The sequence below is a fragment of the Gasterosteus aculeatus genome, chromosome 17 (genome assembly GCF_964276395.1).
Source record: "Gasterosteus aculeatus chromosome 17, fGasAcu3.hap1.1, whole genome shotgun sequence".
NCBI lineage: Eukaryota > Metazoa > Chordata > Actinopteri > Perciformes > Gasterosteidae > Gasterosteus > Gasterosteus aculeatus.
In genome coordinates this window covers 8,359,535-8,386,568 of record NC_135705.1, presented here as the reverse complement: position 1 = coordinate 8,386,568, position 27,034 = coordinate 8,359,535, and the positions used below count along the sequence as shown (strand labels likewise).

The following is a 27,034-nucleotide window of genomic DNA, read 5'->3' as shown; positions in this document are numbered from 1 at the left end:
ACCACTCATCATCACCGTGAACACAATGTAGCAATGTAGTACGTCTATTATGGCACTACTCAAACACCAATATACAATATGTCTCGCTATTGCTAGATATTAAAGGGCCGATTAACCAGAATTGCCAATCAACAAATTACTTTTTAACAAATCCTTGGTGGCATTTAGTCACGCAAATCTTTGTTCGATAGATTGTCTGTTGAATGAAGATGGCTGGATACACTACGGATTTAATCTGAATTGTTTTGAAAAGGGTTCATGTGAAATAATAAAGTTAAAAGGTAGTTTTAGTGTAGTTTACAATAAAAAGATAAATATTTGTAGGATTATAGACCCTGAGAGAAAGACATTTTCCCGTAAGCCTTTTTGAATATAGTTAAATTTACCCTTTAGGTATCTAAAAGGACACTTCTTTGATTCCTAAATTTGATTCAAATGTATATATATGAAGTCATTATTTATTTTTAAATGTTTATATACATAATCCCATTCAAAAAATGTGCTAATATGTGTTTCATTTATGTTAATAACACAAAAATGTAATACTTCAACATGTGGGAGGATAGTGACTTATTCTTTTCTGTAAGAGATTGTATTACTCTATAATTCAACGTAAACACATATTTTTCCCAGTAGGCTACAAACCACAAACTGTTCTGTGAACACAACATTTCGCTAAGCTGAGCTAAATGGAAAGAAAGACACACAAACTAGTCTTGAGCCACATCTGAGCTTATATAAAGTAATACAATCTCTGCGTATTTACTTTATAAAAAGATGCTTTAAACATGCCAAGACCTTTGAGAACTTAAATGAGGGTGTATATTTTAAGGGTGTTTAACATACTACATGGAGATGTGCTATGTTGGGTGCATACATGCATATGCTCTGTGACTATTGACAACACATGTGTGTGTGTGTGTGTGTGTGTGTGTGTGTGTGTGTGTGGAGGGGTGGGGTCCGTGTGCGTGTACATGTATGTGTGCACTGTGGTTAAACCACAAGCTAAACATGGGTTCACCTGGATCCTTTTGATCCTTTTGACCTTTCTCAACTTCAGGGAGAAAAAGAGAGAGAAGAGATAAAGAGGAGATGTTTAGAATGAGCACGGTTTTGGGTTATTTCCACATTACTGGGAGGGGAGGGAGCGGGGGGGGGGGGGGGGGGGGCTGTTATTCGTCACCATGTGACCCTTTCAAAGAATCTGCTGGGACGATTTCAGCTCCAGGGAGTGAGGTTTCAAGGCAACGGACGAACGTCACAAACACACAATAAAAACAGACACACTGAAATATTAGCCTGTGGAAAATTGGAAATCAAGAAAAAGTGATAAGATGTTTGTTAACAGACACACGGAGCTCAGACTGTTGTCAACAGGTACGACAAACAAACAGCTGCCGGGGTTCGTGGACGGGACACACTAAGCGGTTACATCGTCGCACTGGCCTCCCTGTCGGTAGATGCCGCTTCGCTATCTGTGGTGTCGCGGGTGAAAGAAGAGCCTACCTGTTTGGCACAGCACACCACTGACACAGACCAAATGACTGCAGGAGATCACAATGTAAGCAATGTAAAAATGCATTCAAGTCGAAGGAATCGGCATCCAACCAAAAGAAAGAAGCTTACAGACCAGACTGCTCATTCATGTCCATCACAAACAGATGGCGCTAACTGCGAAAAAAGGTCCCAGCGCGGCACCGCTCAGATCTCCTAACCGGCGCTCTCCCCACTCACTCTCACAGACAAAAAGGCACAGATAAGAAACAAGCATGGCGAGAGCAACGACTCTCCGGGAAGTGAGAGAGGCGGGGGGGGCGATGAGGTGATGGGAGAGAGTTGGGAGAGGGTGATCAAGGTACTCACGGATGGTTAAATCCATCACTTGAGACGCCAAGCAGAAGACAGGGTGCTCAAACATTTCCCTCTTTTTTCCTATAAAAAAAAAGGATCGGGGCATGCAAGAGGCTGGGGTCAGATGTGGGAAGGCATGAGGTCGGAGGCTGATGGGAGGAAGGCTGTCCAGGTGAAAACCATGTTCTGTTGGCCAGGAGGCAAAGTCAAATTTTGGTTCATTTTGAGACCCGCGCCTCACGAGGACAGCGCAGAGTAAACTCACACAGAAATGGCAAGATAGTAAGGGTTGAGTCCTTAGTATCTTTAGCAGCCTGGGGGATTTTTCTTTCAAGGCATAAACAACATCAGGTGTTCCCAGTGTAAATATGCGAAATGCACGTCGATGCATTTAACGCGCATACCGGAAGCAAAAGACACTGCGAAATGTCTCGTCAATGATGTCGTTTTAGATGCGTAATCCATGCCAGTGAAGAAAGGCCGCGTTGTTATGTCTCAAAGCACATGCAGGTGGCCGATGCTGGTTTGTTGGCGTTCAATCCCAGCATTCCTTCGGTTAGAGCCACTTATCACACAGTTCGGGAGGTCAAATAAAGGGACAACTGCGGCGACGGGCCTCCCCCCAACTGTTGGGGGAGGAGAAAAAAAAGCAGAGGGGAGAGGAGCGAGGGAGAGGAACTTGAGATAGAGGAGGAAGGAGAGCTGCTGGTATTTCAATGTGAGGCGAGTCAAATCAGAGAAGTAAGAGCAGGATGGTCGGAGAGGGCGTAGTGTGCGTCAGTTAGGTCCAACCATCGAATGTCAGAGGAAACTACACAGCTGGAGTTGCCGAGGCACACCGAGAGGTCAGCATATCAACAGATTTCAGGGCTTTGGATTTGAATGCATTTTTACTCACACACCTCTACACAAAAGGCAACTTGACCTACAGAACAGCACAGAGCTAAAGCAGGCCTGAAACAAAGGAGAGAGTTATTGGACTGTGGGACAGAAGGCCACCGACAAACTGTCACAAATCATTTGGGGATGCCGACAAATCATTTGGGATATGGACACAGAAATACCGTATTCACCATGTGTAGATACATGAGTAACAGAGACAGGTAAAGAACTCAAAGAATACACGCATGGTTCATCGGTTAATGTAATTACGATATATATTATTCTATATTCTTTTCTGTATGTTACTCACACACACTGGCTGATCATTTCATCATCTGAAAACGTAAAATGACTTGCATACCATACACTTACATTTCTAGACTTATAGCAACATCGTAGCAGTAACCCATTTACTCCAGCAGACACGTTGCGATGTCGGGTTCTGTGTTTCTGGTTACCTTCAATCGCAGCGTATTCTTTAATCCGCTCGTAGTTCAGCTGAGCAGCCTGCTCCAAACATTTGCGGATAACTCCTTTAACTTCTTCTGGTGGAACCGGGGTCGCGATGTCCTTCATCAGGACCTGCGGGCCACATCAAAGAGGAGTCATATGACCTGTTTTCGTTAAATCACAATTGTTGTTACATGTATAGGTATATATATATATATATAGGAAAAAATAATTATTTATTAATATATATATATATACATATATAATTATTTACCCTCTCCAGCAAAGATAAAGTTGCCTTCAGTGCTCCCTCTGGACGACCAAATGGGAAACAATATCTACAAAAGAAGACGTAGACAGAAAAATAGGTATAGAAATAGTTATGGAAACCGATAGGAATTACGTTTTGTGACGTTTTGGTCTTTACGTGCTTTCGCAGAGTCGGAAGTCACCTGAAATTTACTATCTGGTTTTCCAATATCACACGCAACCTCTCCTTGATGTCCTCAAAGCGCTCCTTCTCGTCCACCTTCACTGTGCTCAGCCCGTCTGGCCTATAAAATCACACCCACACACTTTAAACCACCTGTAAACCCCCGGAGAGGTTCAAGTCATGCAACCTTTCATCTGAGTCCAACAACAGACAGAACACAAAAAAAAAGAACTAAAAACCATCGGTGCAAAGCTTTGTTCTCCCAAAGAACGGTCTACAAATTGTGTGAGGTACATTTTTTTAGTTCCCTTTGTGTTACGTGTACAAACAGATGACAATGTCTCACCTTTTATCCCCTTGAAAGAGAGGTATTTTGGAATCCTTTCTCTTTCTAAACTTGAACATGCGTGCTTGTTTAGAGGCAGTGCGAGGATCTGGGCTTTGGGAGGTCTTTGGGGACAACAGAGCCTCATAGCCCAGCGGACCCCAGTAATTGCTGCCCTCTCTGACTTTAACGGACGCATGGGAGGATGAATAATATGGACAGTAAGAGACTATGGCAACAAAGGACAGAGAGACAAGAAAACAAAGAAAAATGGTAGAAAACAAGGAAATATGTAGATATATATATATATAATTGGTTATCAACTAAACATGTAACACAAAAAGCTGCAAAACGTTAACATGAAAACTAACATGCATAAAAATGGCAAAATAATATAGACGAAAGATGAAAAAAAAAGAGTTCCTCTGCTGCGGCTGACTTTTCTATTCTGCTCTGGTCCAGTCGGAAATAGCGTATCCGCCTACGCTGTATGAGCAATCAGTTTGCCTGGAGGAATATTATCTATATCATCATCTAAATGTGCTTTTCAATCCTGTTAAGCAAAGTATTACACAGAGCGTGAAAAAAAGAAGGGAGCGGCGCACACCTGTTCCCGTGGACATGGGATGCACAAAAAGCAAAGCTGTAGTGAAGAAGAGTGGGGTCAATAATAGCCCCACTTTCCGCCCGTTCCAGCAGATCACGCAGGTAACACAGATGTCTGTGACAACCTCGAACTCCGTTCCTGGCACAGTACTCATCCAAGACAAACACCTGGCCCGGGCTAAACCATCCCTACACGACACAAACACAAGGCGGGGGGGGGAGGGGAGGGATCACATTGCTGCGTGTCACCTAACAAACACTCAAACATTTGGGGATTCTTCTCACTCACCAAGCAGCAGAAGGTGTCATTGAGCCTGTGGTCCAACGTGAGCCGCTGCACCATCTCAAAAAGCGAAGCGTGGTCAAAGCTACAGGGGTTAGCGGAGATAAACTCATCCATGCCGTGTTTCTGAGCTCTGTCAGCATCTATCCAGCCAACAGAACAGGGGAAAGAACACGGTTCAGAGGAAGAGAGGATCAGTGAGGCACGTGCAAACGGCAGGTCTTTGTAACAGCACAAAAACACAACAGGGATTTTTTTTTACTAGTTCTAAGGGCAAATTATAAACACTCACAGCTTACATTGTCAACTTGCATTGGGTCAGACAGCGTAAAGAGATTTAGAGTATTGGTAGATGAGATACTATCCATCTGAAGCTACCTACAAAAGCACATGTGCTTTATATTGTATGTGCATGCATGGCGACTTAATACAGTATGTCACATTCCCTGATATTTTGCACGGGAAATAAACTTTTAAAGATCCAAAACATGTTTAAAAAGGGCCGGTTAGATAGATTTAGGTGTGTTTTTGTATTCAATAGATTCTGCCATTCGTGATTGTTGAAAGCGACTCAGGTCCTGAGAAATATTGAGATGTGTGCCAATAAAAAAAGAGTATAATACTCATAAGAGTATTACGTGCAAAAAAAAGTAGTGGGGTAAAAAATGTATTGACTTGAAATTTGCAAATTTTTCTTAAGTTATGGATCCTTGGAAGTCATAGTCTTTCAGATTTATATTGTCGTTTTCTTGCTCCACAATTTTTGCCATCAGACTTAAAAAATAAAATAAAAACCTGCTCTGTAAAATTAAATGACAAAAGAACATTAGTAGCATCAAATTATGTACAAAATGGAATGAAACTTAAAACTCATAAAACTAAGTGAAGATAAACATGATGGAATAATCTGTTCTTTATTTCTCCAAACCAGCAAAGATAAAAGCTACTAACTATACTGACCATGATTTCTTAAGCTCTGTAAATAATACCACTGTCAGACACAAAATGATATAAGTCGTGTCGTCGGAATGAGAGACGGTGTCTTGTCAATGAGCGATGGTGATTTGGGGGAAGAAGAGGCCTGATCTTGGCCGGGGAAACGTATTGAACAAAACCGTCACCCTCTAGTTCACTGAGGGGGACGAGGGTGGAATACGGCTAAACACTTTATTTTCTAAAGGAACCTAAAGAGGGTTATATCTCTGTAAATGATCTCGTTTTTTTTTACTTCAGCCTGAGAATAAAAAACCTGTGAGACGACAGTGAAATGTGGACTATGGAAAGTGATTGTTTTGAGTGAGACAGAGAAAATATAAGTCATGATGAAAATAAATAAACAGTTAACACTAGAAACACAGGGGGAAGAGACTAAATGGCAATATAGGTGAGCTCAGTGCTGGATGAGGAAACGGGTAAGACCACCTTTTGAATGGGACAATTAGACAGTGGTCGGACAATTACTGGACCGGAGTGATGAGCACAAGAGGACGATTCAGTCGGGGACCAAGTCACAAAGACAGTGAATTCATGGATCCCTGTGAAGACAGTGAGTTACATCCAACGGGTGAACAGAAGGTGCTCGGGGTTGGGCTATGACAGACGGTGAGTGGGCTTTATCACCTTTTGGTTGAATTAGATGAGAAAATGAAGTTTTAAACCCAGAGTACACTCGATGCTTCCGTAACATTACCAAAACTCACAATTATGATCACGACTTTAACCATAAATTCAATTACAAAATTTCTAAATAAATAGTTGAGTACTTTTGCATACACATGTAAATTATCACATGCTGGGCGACATTGGGAATTCCATTTAGATGTCATGCACATCTGCAGACCCGTTTTCAAATTTGAATTTTCATCCTTTTTTTTGGCATTCCTTGTTATTTCTCTACGCATTTGCAAGTTGACAATACTTGAATATGATAGAGTGTAATTATGATCTCTACAGAGGACACTACCAGGCATACCACTACCGGAGAGCTCTTATAGGGTAGCAATACATTTTAGTGCAAGTACATGGGTAAATAGCATGAAGCCGACAGAGGCAAAACTGTATCATTCTCTGGTAGATGGGGTTAAATGAATGAAAACTACGCTATTTGTACAACGGTATGGACACATGACACATGTGTTCTCCTAATCAGGCAAACAAAGGGCAGTCAAAAGAAATCAAAATGAGTTCTGTCCTACCACCGATCTAGCTTCTATTCTACAGGCCGATCTACTGTGGAAGATGGGCAAGAGAAGGGGGGGGGGGGGGGTCCGGAGTATTTAATCGTGAGAAGAGGCGGCGTTTAGCTACTCCTTGTCTTTGGCATTCAGAATACTCCGCATACATATTTGCCAACTCTCATCGAGGAAAGCACGGAGAAAAATAATGAAAGCACTTGAGCCCTCTGAAGTAAAGCGTAATCAACGCTTAAGTGTAAAATAAATTCACTCATGCAGGAATAATATTTAAAAAAATAACTGCATCACCGACTGCCATCATCATTCACACGTTATCCACACTTCTATTTTTGAATAAATATATAATCTGATATCTTCTAGGTTTGATCCAAGTGCAATCAAAGAATCACCGACTTGTTTTCAACAAATTTACATTATTGATCAAACACGTAAGCATTAAATCTTTCTCGTGACATACAAATTTTGAGCGGGCTCCTCTAAAGGTATGTCACATTTTATCGTCATATTGCTTTACTCTGAGGGATCGAGTCACCAATATGAATAAAGAGAGAAGGCAATTATGCAGTAACAACTATATTTTCAACTTTAACTAATTACTGAGTCAAATAATATGTTTTAGAATAAAATACATGCATCCTATACTGGCACGAATGGATGCTTAAACTTTGATCCTCAAGTTGAGGTCTTTAAAAACCAAAACAAAAAAGAGTCATCAACTAATATCTAAGACATGAGGCGAGACGTGAAATAAAAGGAGAAGAGGGAAAGAAGAGAGAAAGAACGTTGCATTTGTCAGATAATCGGCGGGGATTATCTGAGCTGTAACGGCTACAGGGAAGCACTTACCCTTGAGTCCAGCTAGAAGACAGCAGGGTAAGAAGGGACAAACCAGAATAACATAAAGACTAGCAACAAGGCTGGAGGAGAGCAATCACGAGAGACCCTGGCCTAGCAGCTGCATTACTCAAGAAGGGTACAGGCAAAGCATGAAGAAGAAAACACAACTCAAAGACAACAACCTATACCAACATGAGAGTTTGTGGGCGGTGGTGTGTGAGCACATGTGAGGGTATGTGAACTTGACAACAGATGTTGAGGCATATTAGAAAGAGAAAGAGGGAGACAGGCCGAGGCAGAGAGAGAGAGAGAGAGAGAGAGAATTTACATCCTCATTACTCTACTGCAGTTGTTTGTTTTCTGGATTCTGCACTTAAGGAGTGTACTTTCAGTACTTTCACTCTGTATGACAGCAGATCAAACAGAAGACTTGGTTTTAAAAAGGAACGTAGGCAAACACATACACCTGCCAAGATGCAGAAAACCCGTCGGTTTCATGTGTAAAAGATGCCGTGTCCTTTTTAAAAGAAAATAGACTATGAAGGTCCTGGAGAGGTTAAAATACTTGTTGGTATGTGTATGTTTGTTGGTTACGGCGAGATAACATATCACAATTTTAGCAGTAAATTTAAACATGCGTGCCAATGGCATCAGTCAAAGATCAGTCTAGTCGTGGTTCGTGCTCCTGGATGTCTAAAGGCCTACAGTATTTCGGTACAATAATTTAACCGGAAGGATTTGATATTAAAGCAAACTGAAGAAAAAATGTTGAAATTAACTTATTTAGCAAAATGCATAATGTTTATTGTCTGTGTGGTTAAGATTTGAAAGAGTTAGGACTCTGACAAGGAGAATTATTTTGGCTAAAAAATCTGCACTACCTACTACTGCGTTGAACTTCCTCTTATATGCTCAATGTCTATTACTCTCCTCTGGAACGATGAGTCTATCATCACGCAGCTCAGTGCATCATTTATCCACCAAGTGCTGCTCTTGTTAATCCTGACTGAGCGGGATCGTAGAAAATAACTGATGACGTCACCTTGACGTCTTCAACGTGAACCTGGAAAGGCTTGAACACTGCACGTGTACGACAGAATGTCTGCTGAACTAACTGCAGGTGTGTAGATTCAAATATCTACACACCTCCTCCACATGCCCTGAGGGTTGAACAAAAAGACGCTATCGAGTTGTGGGAAATGTAGGACCCGGTGTTGTTTTGGTCTGGGCCCCATTCTAGAGAATAGAATTACATCTCACCCTTTTTAATGTTGACCATTCTTTTTTATACTAGTGTTGGATTACCCCCTCAAGCCGTCTACGATATCATCACATGTTATTTTCATTTGTTGTTTTTTCTGTGCAATGTATCATAATGAATTAACCAACATCAAGCTCGCCCGCATTTATTCCAACACTTGCGTATGTGATGTGCGCTTTACCATTTTTCCACATGAAACTAGTTGTTTGGGAACGAAACAAACTAATCATGATTTGTGCAGATTGCTCAGAACCTTCATAGGACTCTTGTTTATCAGTCCACTGCAGCAGAGTCGAGAGGCCTCTGTCATGTCATGGTCCCAGCGCCATTCAAGACCACCGGGGGGGTGAAACATGTACGCGTGGTGTGCCACAATGTTTCAGGGGAGGGATAGGAGGTCTGTGCCATTGTGAGGAGGCTTTCAATGGCAACAGCTGGCATCAGAGGAGTCAACTAACCACAAGAACGACCACATACTGGACAAAGAAACCGATGGAGAAACAACATAGATTATGTGAAAGGATTCTGAGTAACTGGTCCAATTCATGTTTATATAGTTTTACTCCAATGATATGATGTACAGAGATTAAAATACATTTTGGGCTTTTCTTAAATAATGTATTAGTATCACTGTTATTATATTTTTCTTTGTTATAACCCTGTAGTCTGATTGTTTTAAATATTAATAAATAATGCCAATTCGTTTTTTTTTTTTAAATGAATCTGAAAAAAGTACAAATCTTGTTCTCTGCAATGAAAAACAAATAGTTATTAAACTATGGAGTCAAAAGATGCACACAAAAAGTCATGTTTTTTTCTGAATAGCAGGATCTATTATTGTGGATCGGTAAAAGTCTGTCATCGTTGCGTTTAGTGGGGTCTAAATTAGTGTCGTTATGGGTGACGATATGCTCACTTTTTGATAAGAAAATGACGGCCAACAAAGTTCAAAACCAACTAGGATATACGCAGATCGTGTGAAGAAAAACGTTGCTGACACTTAACAAAGAATACATATTTTTCCCTTCTCTGGTGAGGGGGGGGGGAGACACAAGAGACAGTTACAACAGAAGTCGGTACAGATGCCACACTACTGTAGACACTCTTACCTTCACTTTGCTACCTGACCTGGGAGCTGCTTAGAGGTGCAGTACAAGTACAGAAGTACAGTGACAGATTGGTTAAAACTTCAGACATGTTGTCTGGCTTGGCCGTCGTTCTGTGACACAGAACCATCTGAAGAAACTGTCTCGGAACCAAGACTGCCTTCGAGCCGCCGTCCGGACTGATCAGAACGCGCCTACGCTGAGGCCAGGCGGGACACTCCCTGGTTACGGCCAGTCTGAATTCAACCCCAGCAGGCTTGAATGTTTAAATCGTACGTATTAGTGACCTATTTTGGATTTTAAACACAGTTTGCGCGATAACGTATTGCTCAGGTTGGTTGTTGCTGGAGATGGAATAGCATGGAATTGCACCTTTAGCTAAACGACAGTGGTGGTAGAGGTGACAATGAGTGAAAGTCCATCAGATGCTGGAGGGATCTGTGAGAGACGGAGGCATGTGTGTGCGTGCTTGTGTGTTAGTTCTACCACCACGTTCGTGACTGCAGTGTGGAGCGCGTGGAGTGAGACATTTATGGGGTTAGACCTCTCGCCGCATTGTGGATGAAAGCCGCTCTCTCTGCTTTTTAAGTGACCGCGTTCATTTCGGTTCTACTTACAGAACTGAGAAATGGGTGCATCCATTTGGGCCGAGGCCCCCCCTTTGGAGTTGAGCTTCTGGACCTGAGTGGGCGGGACAGGTTTGTGGGACTGGCCGGTGGCCCGGTACATGGCCTGGACCCACAGGATCCGGTCCTGCTCGTCATCGCTGGCAAAGATCACAGTGTCTCCTTCCTTCACGGCGTTGAAGAAAGCCCGGCCACCGTCCAGGCCTGCGACGCCCGCGGGTAAAAGAGAACAGGTGGGTTGGCGTTAGACAGCGCGCGCTTACGTGAGCGTGCGCTGACACCGCGTGGAGGCGTGCTGTCTGACCTGGCTGGGGGTCGCTGTAGTCCACGGTGTAGCCGTCCAACTGGAGAAGCTCTTGCGGCTCTGACTTTTTCTCTCTGTAGCTGCACATGGCGAATGTGTACTGACTCACCTGCAACGCGTAGAATCAGCGATTAGTTCAACAAGCAAGAAAAGCAAACCCATTGAATGCTTCCTGGGTAATTCAAATAATAGTCTCTTTTGAGAAGGACATCTCATTAAATATACTGCCTGCATCAGAACATGATCATGTTGTGACACGGTTGTTGAAAGGTGATCTTTAAAAGCGTGAACGGAAACGACCTCGACCCTTTTACGATAACTCACCTGCACAAGCACAAAGAAACGCTTCTTCCAGCGCTTCCAAACATTCTTCCCAAAAGCCCACAGATACCTGTCAAAACACACAGTGTCGTAGAGACAAGAAATCAATGATTGATACCTGGAGTAGAAAAGGTTCATTATATATGCAATAAAAAACACATTTGGAACAGAAACGAATCATGAAGTTGGATCAAATTATTTAGACAAAAAAAATGAAATATAATTAAAATTGCCTTTGTGTTTGACATATATTTCGATAGCTCCTGATGAATATAGATCTAAACCAAACACTTGCATCCACCAGGGGGAGTAGTGCACTTCACAGTATTTTTCCATGGTACGTGACTAGAAATGAGGCCATGGAGCTGAGAGGGCTGGAGTTCTACAAGAAAAACAAGGACAACAAAAGACGCGGCTCGCTTACCCGCAGTGTTTCATATTCTGTGGTTTGTCCATGCGTATGGCCAGTTTGATCCTCAGGTCTTGGTCTGGGCAAGCCTTGGTCACGGTCATCTTGTGCAGCTCTGATTGCTTGGGGCTGTTAGGAGTTGGGTGGAGGACAACCTGCACTCGAGTGAAAACGGAAAAGCAAAGAAGTGAGACGGCATCAGTGTGAGGTGGATCTTTGATCAGTGTGTTTTGCACATACTGTCTATATGAAAGAGGTGAAAGAACAAAGCGAGTCACGGGTGGAGGAACACTCTCCCTCTCCCCCCCCCGGAGAGGACGCCTAATCTCTCTTTGCCGAGAGCTTTGAGGAAGACTTCCTTCCTGCCACGGCTGCTGCAGCGGGAGATCAAAGGGCCTCGTCGCAGCCAAGGTCACTTCCTCTGCGGGGACGTCTGAGGTGTTAACGCCCCCCAACGCAAACGCCGCCACCCGTAACCATTCATCACAGTCACCTTAAAGCATTCACGCCTCGGGGGGGGGACCGATAAAATGTTCCTGCTCTTCATTTGAGGTTCAGAGGAGCTCAGTAATTTAAATCAAACCCAAGGATTGGAAATGGGACGTTAAAAAGCGCTCAGACGCAGGCGTAACGTCAAAGAATCAAAGCGGGAAATGTTTCGCTGGCAACATAAGCAGTGGAGCTGCAAAAAAAAAATGGTAACGTAATCAATAGGTTGCGTGTGAATCACGTCCAAGTGGCAGTTTACTGACGGCTCAGTTGAACTTGTTCAGATCAGACGGTTACAAAAAACACAAATGTGTTTATTTCTGTTTGTTTTACAAGGCAGAGATGGAAAGGTTACCCTGCCCAGTTCTTTGTCCTCCAGTGCCAGCACCCCTGTGCTCTCCGTAAACAGCTTCACCTTGACGCCGGGCAGAGGGTGGGTGGTGGTGAAGTCCCCTTGGGTGCCCCACCTTAAAGACACAACAAACGACACTCCAGAGGTTGGCTTCCATGACAGCGCGGCGACACACAGCGATCCCAGACAAAGGCTTCACCTGCAGCAGCCCTCAAATAGCCTGTACTTGGCAATAAACGTGTGGAAGAGAGACTTGACTAATGAAATGCCACAATGCGGTAAACAAAAAAAAGACAAATGATTTAAATCAAAGAAATATGATCTTGGATTTCCGCAGAATGTCAAAGTCAGGGAAAAACCACAGGTGCAAGCACACCTTGCTCCTCTGTTTCACTCTCTAAACGTATTCCCGCTATTTTTATACCAGACATTTTCTGAGCTGCTCTTTTTGTATTTTTATATAACAAAACAACCTGTCTTATGAGCCAACTTTATTTCGTGGGTCTGTAACGGAGAGATGAAAAGAGACGCCACAGACGGGCTAAAATTAACTCCCGCTGTCGGGTGTGTTATATTTATTTAACTCCTTATCAGTGACGTGTCTCAGAAGCAAGAGCGTTTATTTGTAGAGCATGTTTGAAACACGGATGTGAGTTAGGTAACGAAACAGCAAACGTCGTAACAGAAGATTAGAGAGTAAAACACAAACATAATGGCTGCAATTCAATTTCACATACAACACTACATAGGAAGCGCTCATATTATCTACAGTTTAAAGGGCACGTTTACATGTATTCAAGTCTGCTTCATCTTACTTGCAAAGCAATTTCAATGTGAGTTATCGGGTAGGAAACCCACCGTCCTCAGCCAACGCTAGTGTGTGTTTACAGTCAGTACAATCATTGTTTTAAACAAGATATCTGCTGGATGTGTCCAACTAGCCTGCAGGAGCCTTACGTATGCTTTCATTTTTACACTTACGACCATACAAAAATGAAATACTGTGTGGGCAGCGTGAATGATTAAAGCAATCACGAAGGCTTTCAATGTAAATGAGCAAGTGAATATTCTTTTTAGATGCCCTCAGAAAAATGTGAACCTTGCCTTTAAGAGAAAAGCGCTAATAGTGACTAAACCTCGTCATAATCAGCTTCGCCTCCACGAGCCCGGAAGGATTACGTAGGGAAAAGGCACTTTATTGTTTGCATGTTACACAACATATAGGGGCTTTTGTTACTCCGCGCTGCCATCTGGGCTGCCAACATAATATAAATGCTTGAATGCTCTGTCTGCAGCGAGGTATCGGGGACATTGTGTCAGTTTTCCTTCCAGCCGTTTCTAACCCTTCATAATTATTACCACTTAACGTGCACAAAGACACCGTCGCTCGCCACATTTGCAGAAGAGCTGCTGTGGGGAGGTCGTTGCGAGCGGTGTTGATTCGGGATGGAAGCGTTGCGCTGCCGTGAAGGTGACCTTGTGGATCAATCAGAGGTTTATTAATAGGTGTGACAGTGCTGTGCTCTTCTCACAGCTCTCGCGCTGTATGAAACTGTTGGTGAGAAATAAAAAGGACGGACGTGCAAAACAATAACGGAATAGGGTTTTTTTGTCCAAACGTCAAGAATTAGACGTTTAATCAAATTAAAGTGTCGAATCCCAAGAGTACGTGTAAGCAAACCCTTACTGAACACTAACAATGAGTCTATGCAAACAGCCTGCAGTGGTACTTGCATTAATACATGTATGTCACACGCGCATTTCTCTGCCCTTGTTCTCCTCTAATCCCCTCTCTCATTCATGTCCCTCCATCTCTCTTGTGCTCGCTTCATAAAATGGCTCTTGAATTAGCGAGATCAGAGGAAGAATTTCTGCCGAAAATAACTCGCATTTGCATGGATGTTTCATGGACGTTTGCTCTTGCATCTTGTGCTGTGCAATGCTAGTTAATTAATGAGAAGGGGTGGATATATTTACCAACGGATGTACTTTATTTGCCTTTAGGAAACCTCGTGTTGTGACTGTGTATAAACCCGATCTACAAAAACAGAGGATAAGGTCAGAAATAATTTGGGATACATCCAAACCGCTGGGACTCCGAAACAAAAGGTAGTGAATTTACAAACTGTGCCATTTCATTTCATACTTGACATTCTGCAGGATTACACAAAACATTTTCACAACTTGGTCGGCTGAGTCAGAAATCACCCAGTCAAATGGGTTTTTGGGTTCAGCTGTGAATCACCAATGACTCAAACAGCTTTAATAAAGCAGAGACAGGAAAGCTTTTTTTCTTTCCTGTAGGTTTAGAGGGTTTGCTGCTATGGCCCACCGAGGTGCAAAATAAAATTTCAATTAAATCTATAAATCATTTGTATGCCTGAAAAGTATCTGTGTGTATTTCATTTTGATACAGATAAAAATGAATACATCTTTACAAACAGCAAGAACTCCGGACAAAATCATTTATATATTCAAAGAAATAGAGCTGCAACCAAAACCCCCCTGGGATGCTTTGGCAACGTAGGTTTGCTCTATTTTCTTCCAAGAGGTTTTCACTCAGGGCATCTGAAGCAATTCAGATCAGAGCAGCAAAAGAATGGAGCAGTGTCAACAGTGCAACATCCAGGATGTCATTGAAAAACTTGCCTGAGCTTTTATTTGGTTTTCCCACGTGCAATTAAATAACTCTAAATGTGCATACTGTGCATTCGATTTTGGAAATTGTATAGATGAAGTGGACGTGGACGTGTATGAGTGCACATGCACCCTCGGGGGTCCTTACGTTGGCTTGGATGCTTCTGCTTGGTCGGTCTGGAGTTTCTCCCCTCCCTCCACCTCCATGGTGCAGTAGACAATCCTGTTGGGAGCCAGAGACTTCAGCCCCACCACTTCCATGATCACCACCTGGGAAGCACAGACCCCTCAGTGAAGGTTGTAGACGAGCGATTCATCCCTTTGACATCTTTTTTTGACAGATATTTTAGAAGTAATAACCCTGGCACAATCACTGCTAACGCTAATAACCGGAGCACTCACTTGAATTTATACTAAAACAGCCAAAAATTACAGCCATCCTTCCTGTGCAGTTCCACACTCTTGTACTTGTACAGCTGCTTGTAAGCCAAATCTTACAATCGGTCCTTGATCAGTCAATAAATATAATACTGTGCGAAGGGTAACTTTTATATTGTATTGTCACATTAATAGTGTGACTGAAATATGAGCTGCTGTCAGAATAATGCATCCGCTTTGAATGAAAGTGTCCCCCGCATGTCTTCATGAGGCCGATATTTTATTTGACTGTGGCTTTATCAGTCCAGCAAGCTTGGTTGGTATTGTAAAAGAAGATTACTACATAACATCTGTACATTATCACAATGGTAATTCCATGGTGTTATCAAACATCCATTAGCACTGTATTACAGCTGATTCAATCGAGATTATTTACAGATTTTCCAGTTTGTTAATGACAATTTCTGGCAGGTACGGCCGACAAACACTGATACTTATTCAGACTTTTATCAAAGCACTATGGAATTAACTCACACAATAGCTAATTGCCCCAAATTGTTTTTGCATTTGAATACCGTAAAGGTCGTGCCCACTGTGAAGGAACAAATCACTGTCGCATTTTCTGCACATTATGTTCTTCCTGATTGTGAAATAGCACGTCATAATAAATTAGGTGTGATTGCGCACTCTGTGGTGACAGCTCGTCTCGGACAAGGTGACGACAAGATGAGTCACATTCTCCAGTAAGGAGCAGGTAAAGGTTTGTTCTGTGTATCTGTCAGTCTGTTCTTCACGTACCATCTGTTCAACCCCCTAAACAGGCCTGCTGCCTGTTTCTATACTTAGTCCTGAGCAGACAAGTAGTCGACGACAGCTCTGATTTATGGGATGGGGTTTAGGCGCAGCCAGCTGTAGGATTTTATTGACTTTTATTGGTATTTTAATGAAATAATGCTCTATTTAGTTTTTGTTAGGAATCCAGAAATGTAAAAGTGATTTTTAAAAAAACGAGCAAGTTTTGAAATATATCTGATTATACATTTATATCTATCCTCATTACTTATGCAGTGTACCTCCAGAGTGAAGGATAGAACCACATCAGACTTGGACAGCGTGTTCTCATCCTCCTGACCCATGTCGATGATGGAGGTATTGTGTCCCCGTTTGAGCTTCTGGAGTTTGAACTCCCCTCCCTTGGACACAGGCATGCTCTCCAGATTGGCCATCAGCTGATTCACTGAGGACTTGAGCTCCTCGATGAACATGGCCTCCATCTCTTTAGACACAAATTTGGGGAACTTACCACCCTGTTGAAGGCAGAGAAGGTTCAGCAAAACAATCACACGCGCAGCCACGTAATAAGCATTGGGAGTTTGCAAAAAGCTGAAACTATGAAGGCAAGAAAATCGTAGGTGTCAGATGATCTAATTATGAATTGTAAATTTATTGAAATCGTAAAATCGTTTACCTGTGGGTGGAAGCTCCCACTGTGGTGTTGTACCACACTAGTGACATATTAACTCTCTAACAGAGCATATTAAGGAGTCCCTTGCTGATTCTGACTCACCCTGGCTATCTGGTCTGCCATCTGAAGACGGCCATCCAGCTCCCTTCGGATCTGCGCGGCCTGCTCATCCAGATTGTCCAACTATTGATAAAATACAGCGGAGCATATCAATGAGGTCACATTACCAGCAATACAGCCAGCGGTCGGTATCAAAGGTCACCTACAACCCGACGATTGAAAGATGAGAAATCCCCAAATATGAAATGGCAAATATGTTACTCACATATATTGTTGTAAACCTGCAATAATACATGATTCACATTGAATATTGCAATTCAAATAGTGAATGAAAAGATTTCCGCTGGTCATAATGACAAATGGTATCTAGCAGGATATAAAAAGGCTAATTTGAGTTCTAGTTTGTCCTAACGGCTGCAATCACAGGAGCAAAGCAATAGAAAATCACACAAGAAATCTCTCATAGGAACCGTGCTGCCGTCACCATAGAGACCTTGAATAGTTTGTGCAGAGGTCTTTCTGAAAGTGTTTGCAATTTCTCCTTTTTTCATTTCAATCAGCACGATGAAAATCCAACTCTTTGAAACGGTAGAGCAGAGAGAAAGAAGTCGGTTGTCTTAGTTAGTAAAGGAAAGCAGTGACATTCATGTCATTCTCACATCAATAATAAGGAATCTGAGTTGTTTATTAGCTGACACAAGGAAATAGAAGAGAGCGCTGATGTATCTCTCCTGCTTTCTGCTTCAGTGTGCTTCACTTCTTCAGTTATCGTTTCAGGCAAAACGTCTCATTCTTGTCAAATGCGATAATGTGACTCACCAGTCACCATTTCCTCAACTAATTGAGGATTAGTATTTGCAGCATAGTTGTACCTGAAATGTCACAAACCTTTCCACACAGCGATGTTGTTCAAGTTTTCAGTCAAAAAATAAACTACCCCATGTGATGTTATGTTGAGGTTTACACAAAGGAGTCGTTCCAACTGTGGGAAACACGATGCAATCGTTTTCATGGAGGAATATGAAATAATATATTCAAACTAAAGCTTGTAACTTGTTTGTGACGAGACTGGCTGTACAAGTTTTACTTGACGATTTCATATCTTAAAACCAATCACTTTATATAACTGAAGATAGTTTTGTGTTGGGACTTACACACACACAGGAAGGTGAACAAGGCAAACAAAATACTAAATCTTATCAAAATGTTAAATCTTAATTTTTGTTGTTAAAACGAGGAATATTTGACAATAAGAAATCATCCTAAAGAAAGTCACCTGCCCACAAAATGTTTGGTGAATGAAGCGCAATGGATCATCAGCATCTTCTCTATAGTTCTCTACAGGTCTCCACCTGATCACCTGATCTAAACTCCTCTGGCCCCCTGCTGCTTGGGCGTGTGCCACAGCTGACCTTTTCTGTGCCTTGTGGTATTTCACCCACTCCTATTACATTAACAGGCCTCGTCTTTCAGGCTTTGCTGTATTGATTCTCTGCCCCTTGCAGCAATCCTTTTTAAGAGAGCGTGAGCTGAAGTCACAGAGCAGCCGTTAACTGGGGGACGGGGGGGGGGGGGGGGGTTGACGAAGTGAAGTAACACACAAAGCACGAATGAGAAATACAAATAACGCAGAATAACACACTAAAAAACAGTACTCATATAAAAGTGATGGGCATCATAATCCCATAACGACTACTTTTGGCTGTTAAAATTGTTGCGCTCTTAGATATTTTGATGATATGGATCCGTTTCATTCCGTAATTGATTCCGTTCACTGATGCCAACGTGATGAAACGATGTCAGCCAGACGGCATCTTGAATGCAGGACAGTCGGTGTGAACCATCGAGCCTGGTGTGTTACCAGCGCCGGCCACTGAACAGCCACCCTGCTACACAACCCAGAGTTCCTGTTTAGTAGAGCGCATAATCAGACATTGCCACCAGCTGCAGCAGAATGTCTGCACTTGCAGCGCAGTATTACTAAGTACCGCTCTGCCACACAGTGACACTTTAACGCTGGTGAGCATCCTGTGGCATGCTGAGTCTCACACGCCAGTTTATTTTTTTTCTTTTTATTGTCCTATTGAACCAGAACTGTGACTGTGATACTGATTGCATTCCGGCCCCAGCCGTGCCTGGATGTCTCCTTTAGCCCTGCCGCTGGTGATCCGTGCTGCCTGTCAAAACACTCCGGCTCTGGGCACTTCTGGACCGCGGTGCCAGCAGCATCTGACTCGCGCAATCCTGAAAGAACTGTCACTGCCATGCCTGGAAATCCGCTGTCTGACGCTGCATTTTTACGGTCTCGTCCCAAAAAAACCCCACAGGAGACGCAAATTCTCATGACTGCTGCACCTCAGCAAAACTGAATACTGCAGCGGCAGATAATCTCGGTCATTGTGACTATGTGCCGATTGCAGCTCGTCTGCAAAATGGCTAACATGAGAGGAGTGACTCTGAAGCATGTAATGTGAGGGGGAAGGGTGAGGGGCAAGTTTCTTCCATTATTCCCGTCTCTCGCCTGACAAGAGTGAAAAGCAGAGTACAGTCGTGGCTGTGGGAGGAAGTAGAGCTGGAGGTCGGTGTCTGCGTGAACCACCGTAATAGTCGTCACCCCATACTGAGCCCCGCAGCAACCCAGCCTTATCCAGCCTGCGGCTACTGAAAGGTCACTGTTGTCAATGGCCCACGGGCATGATATAAGTGAACAGGCCATCTAGCATGAAAGAAAAGCTGGCCAAAATGCACGTTTTTGCTCCGCGTTGCAGAAGCTGACGGCGACGCTGCAGCTAAACAAAGGTGACGCTGCCTCACCGTTTGCCGAGCTGACAGCAGGTTAAAGGTGATGGAGCAGAAGCAGGCGGGTAGTTAACAGCACAGCTGAAAACAGATATCCAGGTGGATGCTGAGACATTAGCAGCAGATAACGCAGCCGCCCTCGGGCGGTTTCTTGAAGAGAACAAAGGCCGGGCAGACAGAACGGAGCAGGACGGGACCTGGAGGAATTGAAGCAGCTGCTCTATATTCAGACTGCCTCTCTGTATACGTACCGCGTGATTTAAAAAACAGTGTGTACTGAGAAAGAAGTCTTGTGAGGGTGCAGCAACATACTAATTAGGAAATGTATTAGAGTCCATGCTCTGAATAATTCTCTTTCTCAACCTCTAACTTCTTAATCAACTCTGGAGAAACCTCTGCAGTCCAGTGCAGAGCTTTGGTATATTCTGTCTTTTGAACTCATTGAAAGATAAATCCACAGTTAATTTAACATTAGATTACAGTTTGCAATGTACAGGGAGTCACTTATATGGGGAAATAATATCAACAGACTCATTTCCCTTCAGTTCAACATAATATTTTTTCTGATTTTACAGCCCACAACTTCTTTTAGCCGTTTTTATTCGCACTCATCGGCTAACTTTCCAGATGATATTTGCATAAGGTATCATCTGAAAATGATTGCGGGGTACGAAAGGGCATCCTCTCTTCTTTTTTTTTCCCCATTAGAATTAACATTTTCCAGATTCCAAACCTCAGGGGTGCAGGTAAGCCTCACTCTGCTTTTCAGCACCACTGCTTTTGGGAAAGGCGGAGAGGCCAAACTAGGAAATGCTTTCATCCTCTCCCAATCCTGTGCGCAGTGAAGAGGCTCCATTACGCAATTATATCAGCTACAGGCCAAACCAGGAAGAGCTCAGGGCTCATTTCCCAACTAACAGTTGCTGACAAGATAAATTAAATTAGCGGAAAGGGAGGGGCCTGCTTCAAAGCCTGTGTGAGGGAAAGCAGGTTTGAGTGTGGTCTGTCAGTCGGGGGGGAAGCGGCACAGGACCTGATTCATAGTCCAGCGTGTGTGTGTGTGTGTGTGTGTGTGTGTGTGTGTGTGTGTGTGTGTGTGTTTTTAGGGTTAGGGTAGTGGGGGGAAGATGGGGGGTCCTCATTCTCATCTCATGTGTGTGCATAGCTTACTTTCACTACCAGGCTTCAGGAATTTAATCAGCCATTTGAAATTAGGGAATAATTTGAGTCCCCTGGTGTGAATAAACATCAATGATTAAAACATTTATCGGCTTCGGACCTGTAATAAATGCTAACGGCTGGCAGCTGCTGACAAAGTCTGAGGTCAACACAGAAAATGGTTTCTGAACATTTTCAAGCTAAATCCCGAGCATTTGCTGGTCCTCAAATTGTGAATAGATATTAAACTGCTTTTTGAAGATAAATAATCTATATATGTTATTTATTATGATACAACTATTTGTGGACATCATAGAGAAAGTTAATAAGTAATTCATAGTAATTTATAGAAAAACATCACAGTAACATAGATACTATTAAATGTCATACAACAGGAGAGAATTATTCCGTTTTCGTCAGGTAATTGCATTTAATCCTTGCAATGATTAATCAATATGTTTGCTATGAACGGGCAGCAAATGACAGTGTGAACTGAAAGTCTAGCTCTAATATGCAAAAATAACAAAATATCAAGTTCTTTGTTGCTTTTTAACTTAGTTTCATCATCCAAACCAGCAACCAAGCTGACGACAGCAGGAACAAACCAGCTAGCTGGTGAGTAAATCCACAACCGAAGCAGAAACTTCAGCATCCTGACGTTTAAAATAAAACGTTACATTGGTTAGGTGCGCTCACCAGTAGCAAACTCAAAATATTCTATCCAGCCATTCTGATGTACAGACCGAGTTACTACCACAGAGCCTCTGAGCGCCGCCTGTTGTTACGCTGCAGGATGGTTCAGCTCAAGGCCGTACCAAGTATGGCAGAAAAAAACATTATAAATGATTTATCAAAAGCATATAACTTTTGTCACATCAAGGATCACAAATCCTTGAACATAGTTCAAAAAGAACCAGTTAAAATTGTTTAAAAAGTGTTGCGGTGTTGGATGCACACTGTTCAGAGCGTGCTGTACTTTCATTAAAATGTTTCTATACCAAAGTCACTTTTTCTTAAAGGATTTGAAAGAAGCAGAATATCTTTTCATACGCTGGTTAAATGTCTTGACACTTTGTACCGAGCACATTTCTTTGACGGTTTAGTCATGCTTGGTTTCACCAAAGCTAAATAACTGCAGCCATCATGTAGTCGAATTAGACTCTGGCTCTAATCGGTCCGTCGGTCATTTCCAGGGGATGCATTTGCTTCGGCATGAGAACGGAATAGAGCAGCGATTCCTTTCTACGATTTGGATGTAACCACAAAAAAATGCAAGAAAAACGTGATTCTGATTCCCAGCCAATCCATGGAAACCTTTTTTTATCAAATCCCAGCGGCCCTGAGCCCATGCTGACTGTGCGAGGACGTCATTGTCTGCCATGCTGCTGCTGGCCCGCTAATGAGATACATTGGTCAACATCTGTACCGTCTATTCAGAACAACAGCAACCAAGAACAAGCAAGAGATGGAGAAAGAACTGAAAGAACAGCAGGAGAAGCAGCTGATGTCAAAATAGAAATGTGTATTCTCCTCTTGTTCAAGTAATATAATATGTGTTCACATGTAGGTATTTGAATTTTAAACAGACATGTTCCCCTTTCACAACTATAACCTAAATCTGTCCTATATGTCCCATTCTCACCTACTTATTTGCCCAAAATATGTATTGCAGCACAATATTAAGCTGTACTGTCACATTTCTGCAGCATACGTGTCTTTTTGATGCTGTATTGTTGAATTCTCTTTAGTAGCTCTGTGAGATCTGTTCAGCGTTACTTTATTATGTTCCGCATGCAGATTTCTGACAGGATACTAACAACTCTGCTGCCAGCACATTAGGAAAAAACTAGGTTAAGCATCTTCAAAGCCTTGGGAAGAGAACTGCAGCGTGGATTCGGAGGCCATGGTGATGTATTGCAGCCCGGCAATAAAAGCATCTAACGAATGAAAACTCTGCAGAACTCTGCCCTTATTAAACTTTGCCAACAGAGACATTTGACAAATCTAATTTATTTAACAGCACCTCACGCCGTCTGCCCAGATTTATACAGCACATTAGCAACTGTTGGAAGAAGGATGGCGCCCGGTCCAAAGAAATTCAGCATTTTAAAGCACACTGGCTTCCAAGAGGTGGGTCCTTTGGATCTAAACGAAGAGGCAGGTTTTCTTCTGCATTAAATGATGAGCGGATGTAAATATGTCAAGCCCTCCCCCAAATCCTCTCACGGCGAGAATTCTAATCAACCTCCTGTAGAAAGAATACGTTAGTGTGGCTTTTAGCGTTCCCACAGAGAGCCGTAAAGCACTAAAGACAGCGAGGGAAGGAGAGTTATGTCTGACACGAGCCCCCTGTGTCCACTATTATCCATCTGCAATCTAAAGATATCTCCCTCACAGTGAAGCACTGCTGGCCTGGAATCGGGAGATATATCTGGTGACATTTACTTTTAAAATATGTCCATTCAACTCAACAATACACTAATAACAAAGATAAACCATAGGTCATTAAATCATTAACTTGGGTCAGTTATCATTAATTTAGTCATCAAACCAAATGATACAATAAAAGGGTGATCGTTGTTGAATATTTCATATATATATTTATAAAGACAGTATATCCAAAGTATAATGATCTATATAAATGCAGCGAATGCAGACTTTAAAGTAGCTGGAGCCAACAAATCATTATTTAGTTTGATTAAACCTCATGAATAACTAATTCACAATTGAAACAGTTGAAATTGAATTTTCTATTGAACAAGTAAGTCATTAAACAAGCCATTTTCACATCTCTTAACCCATTCACTCCAGATCAAAAATATCATTAACTAGGGAAAAGATGATTTTATTGTGTTAAGAGTGAAAAGAAAGTCAACGTTACTATATCATAATATCCGCCAACCGACACATTGAAACCCTGAACCGAGACGTCTCACATGGACTCGAGATCTTACCTGACAGGCTTGATAAAGCAGCTGGTGCTCAAACTTTTTGATGCCGAGAATGTTCTGGAACATCTCGTACAGCTGGTCCTTGCTGAGGATCAGCTCGGAGGCCGCGCTGGCCGTCATGCGTTGCTGTGCCTTGCGCGGATCCTCGTCGCCGCGGTAGATGGTGTCGAACTTGGCCATCCAGGAGCTGAGCACCGTCTCTTTGCTCAGGCCGTCGATCTCCGGAAGGCTGCGGACGCGCTTCTCGATGTGCCTCTTGAACACTTCCCGGAAATCGTTGGCCGAGAAGCCTCCACTCTGGACCATCTTAGCCACGCGGTCGCTCTTCAGGAACACCTACAGGGTCAAGGGTTGCAGGTGTAAAAGCGCTACATTAAAAGAAGCACTTTTATAAAAAAAAAGAATGATTTTGTAGACCTAGAATTTCACATTCATAAAAGTTCTTCTGCTATTCTGTACCGTTCTGTCTCCCACACTGAATGTCGGTCTTTGTCAGCAAAATAAACTGTTCTTGTCAATTGGGAATAGAAAAACCAGTGGCATGTATGTAAAGCCGTGACTCAAAGCTGCATTCTGTCTCTCGCTAGCGACAGCCTAACAGGGACAGAGACAGGCGAGGCTACATTGTCACAGCATCAAGTGGAGTAAAAATCAGTGCTGATTGCTTCGTCGCTCTGACAGTCACACTTAGTTCTTCGCGTCCGTTATGGCTAAAAAGCAGTGACCACAGATCGGAAACATTTCAGTGCAGTGGCACACGACCGATACACCGGCACAGTGTGTCTCAGAGGAGACAACAGATTAATCCAATGGTTTCACATTCTCCCACCACAACATTTAGTACAACCTTTTGATAAGTATGTTAGAATACAAAGCATTGTTAAGGACTTCGTAGTGACAAACAAGACCAACGATAAATATCATTACCGTAAAACAATTGTCGCATTCAAAAATAAAATTCACAGCATTCAAAGGTATAGACTAATTGTCAGGTAAGTATTATGTTTTAAATCATATATATACTGTGTATTAAATAAATAAATCACAAAATAAACCAAATCTCTACTAACTGTCACATGCAGGTCATCCTGTAATTAACTTCCACACAGTCTATATGTGTTTTTCCTGATGGTTCATGGTCCAGATATTCATAGTGGCTGCCCTTCTTTTTTCAATCGTGGATTTGGCTTTTAACGTATTCCGCTATGGCGTTCCTACTGTATGCATGGTATTAACGACTCTTTCATTTGCAGATTGAATAGTGAGCTTGGTGAAGATAGCTGTGTCAGCCACATGCTCTGACTCATAGTCCGTGCAGTGAAAAGCTTCAGCCACCATTTTACCACTCAGGCATCTGAACGGAAGGATTTTCACATTGAATAGCACGACAACCAATAAGGGCTTTAAAAAAAGATTTTTTTAGACTGAAAGCTGGTTGTTTCTGGTTTGAAATCTGTCCAGAGGATATTGTGCACTTACGACAACATTTCTTTTAGCTCCCCCTAAAAAGCACACACAAAAGAAATGATGTGTTTTATGTCCAGCAGTTAATTTGAAAGCATCAAGTCCCTGCTTTTGGATAACAACATTTCTGTAAATGTGCTGCTGTGGTTGTGGTTTGTCGGCACCTCGTTGAAGCTCTGCACGGCGTTGATGAATGCCTCATCTGCCACAATCTGCGTATCTCCATTGAGGAAGGCCTGGAAACGATCCTTGGTCTGCTGGAGCTGCTGCTTGGTAATCTGTGGAAGCAAAGGCAAAGAGAGGTCAACTAAGCACTAGGGCCAGGGAACACAAGAAGACGTTAGTTCAAATAACCCCTTTCTGGGCGAGCGGAGCTGCCAAAAAATCCTTTTTCTCAAGAAGCGTCTTGAAGCTCCTGCTTGGGAAATTCTCCCTGGCCAAGTGTGACGCGTGATCCCACGTAGTGTTTCCTGAAACTACTTTTGCATTTACAATGTTTTTATCTGAAGGTACGCAGGTGGCAGGGAAGTGCCAAAACCAATTCATCTGTGTGCTAATGCGAAGGACCAACAGCTCCAATTCTCTAAGCTCCTCATAATAATCAAATGAGTGTGATACAGAGCATGCATTGCTGCCGCCTAAACAGAAAAACGTTCAATCTAGCGCCATATTCAGATAAAATATATTAAATTGTATCATACTTTAGTTTATACCCACAGCGCTCTCAACAATAAGGAATACCCAAGTGCCCAGGTACTCATCCGGCTGGGTAAGTGGTAAAATACGATTAAGCAGTGATTATGTTTTTTAGCAGATAATATAAGCAGCCATGGAGCTTCCCTCTGATCGCTGTTGAGAGTTGCAGTGTAGCGATACAAGCTGCTATAGCCAGAACTCACCAGCTTTAAATTCAAACAAAATGTATTGGTCAAGGTCAAAGTAGACTTTTTCGTGTTAGCAGACTAACGTGCTAAGCTAAGTTTCCCACATAAATCACTGACCTAACCATGAATAGATGATTAACAAACTCCCTCTTCGCTGTAGACTTTAAGTTGTTTGGTGCATCGAACGAGCACAAGAACCGGCCGGTAAAGTGCGTGTCTGCGTGTGTGTTCAGCCGATCGCTGCAGGCGACAGACTTTGGTGTAGGAGTGCAATGGAAAAGTAGCACTAACATGTGCGTTTGATGCAATCTCAACACCATCTGTGCATCCATCATATTATTCCATCATCAGAAATGTTCAGAAAATCTGGAGTTTATTGAAGGTGATATTTCTCTGTCAGAGTTTAAAAGGCGCACATGAATACAGAGGTAAAAACTAGACAAACATACTGGAGGTTGACAACAATGACCTTTCTTTATCTCTTTTACACTGAATATTCAATAGGAAG

General features: G+C 42.5%; 1 protein-coding gene across 27 annotated transcripts in view; it reads right to left on the bottom strand.

Moving 5' to 3' along the window:
• The window catches only part of cadpsb (Ca2+-dependent activator protein for secretion b), a 52,124-nt gene that overhangs the window by 13,865 nt on the left and 11,225 nt on the right, over positions 1-27,034 (bottom strand). For 4 of the 27 annotated variants that reach the window (XM_078091993.1, XM_078092001.1, XM_078091995.1 and 1 more), the window contains exons 2-19: positions 25,807-25,920; positions 24,182-24,514; positions 17,313-17,393; positions 16,819-17,052; positions 15,516-15,637; positions 12,734-12,845; positions 11,905-12,044; positions 11,484-11,550; positions 11,160-11,268; positions 10,847-11,059; positions 7,872-7,883; positions 4,837-4,973; positions 4,549-4,736; positions 3,963-4,121; positions 3,636-3,737; positions 3,458-3,521; positions 3,192-3,315; positions 1,864-1,932 (exon numbers count right to left, since the gene is read on the bottom strand). In XM_078091993.1, coding sequence (XP_077948119.1) covers positions 1,864-1,932; positions 3,192-3,315; positions 3,458-3,521; positions 3,636-3,737; positions 3,963-4,121; positions 4,549-4,736; positions 4,837-4,973; positions 7,872-7,883; positions 10,847-11,059; positions 11,160-11,268; positions 11,484-11,550; positions 11,905-12,044; positions 12,734-12,845; positions 15,516-15,637; positions 16,819-17,052; positions 17,313-17,393; positions 24,182-24,514; positions 25,807-25,920 — 2,380 coding nt within the window. Of the gene's footprint in view, positions 1-1,021; positions 1,055-1,863; positions 1,933-3,191; positions 3,316-3,457; positions 3,522-3,635; positions 3,738-3,962; positions 4,122-4,548; positions 4,737-4,836; positions 4,974-7,871; positions 7,884-10,846; positions 11,060-11,159; positions 11,269-11,483; positions 11,551-11,904; positions 12,045-12,733; positions 12,846-15,515; positions 15,638-16,818; positions 17,053-17,312; positions 17,394-24,181; positions 24,515-25,806; positions 25,921-27,034 lie in introns of all 27 variants that reach the window. The other 23 variants (XM_078091998.1, XM_078091999.1, XM_078092010.1 and 20 more) reach the window with 10 other exon arrangements.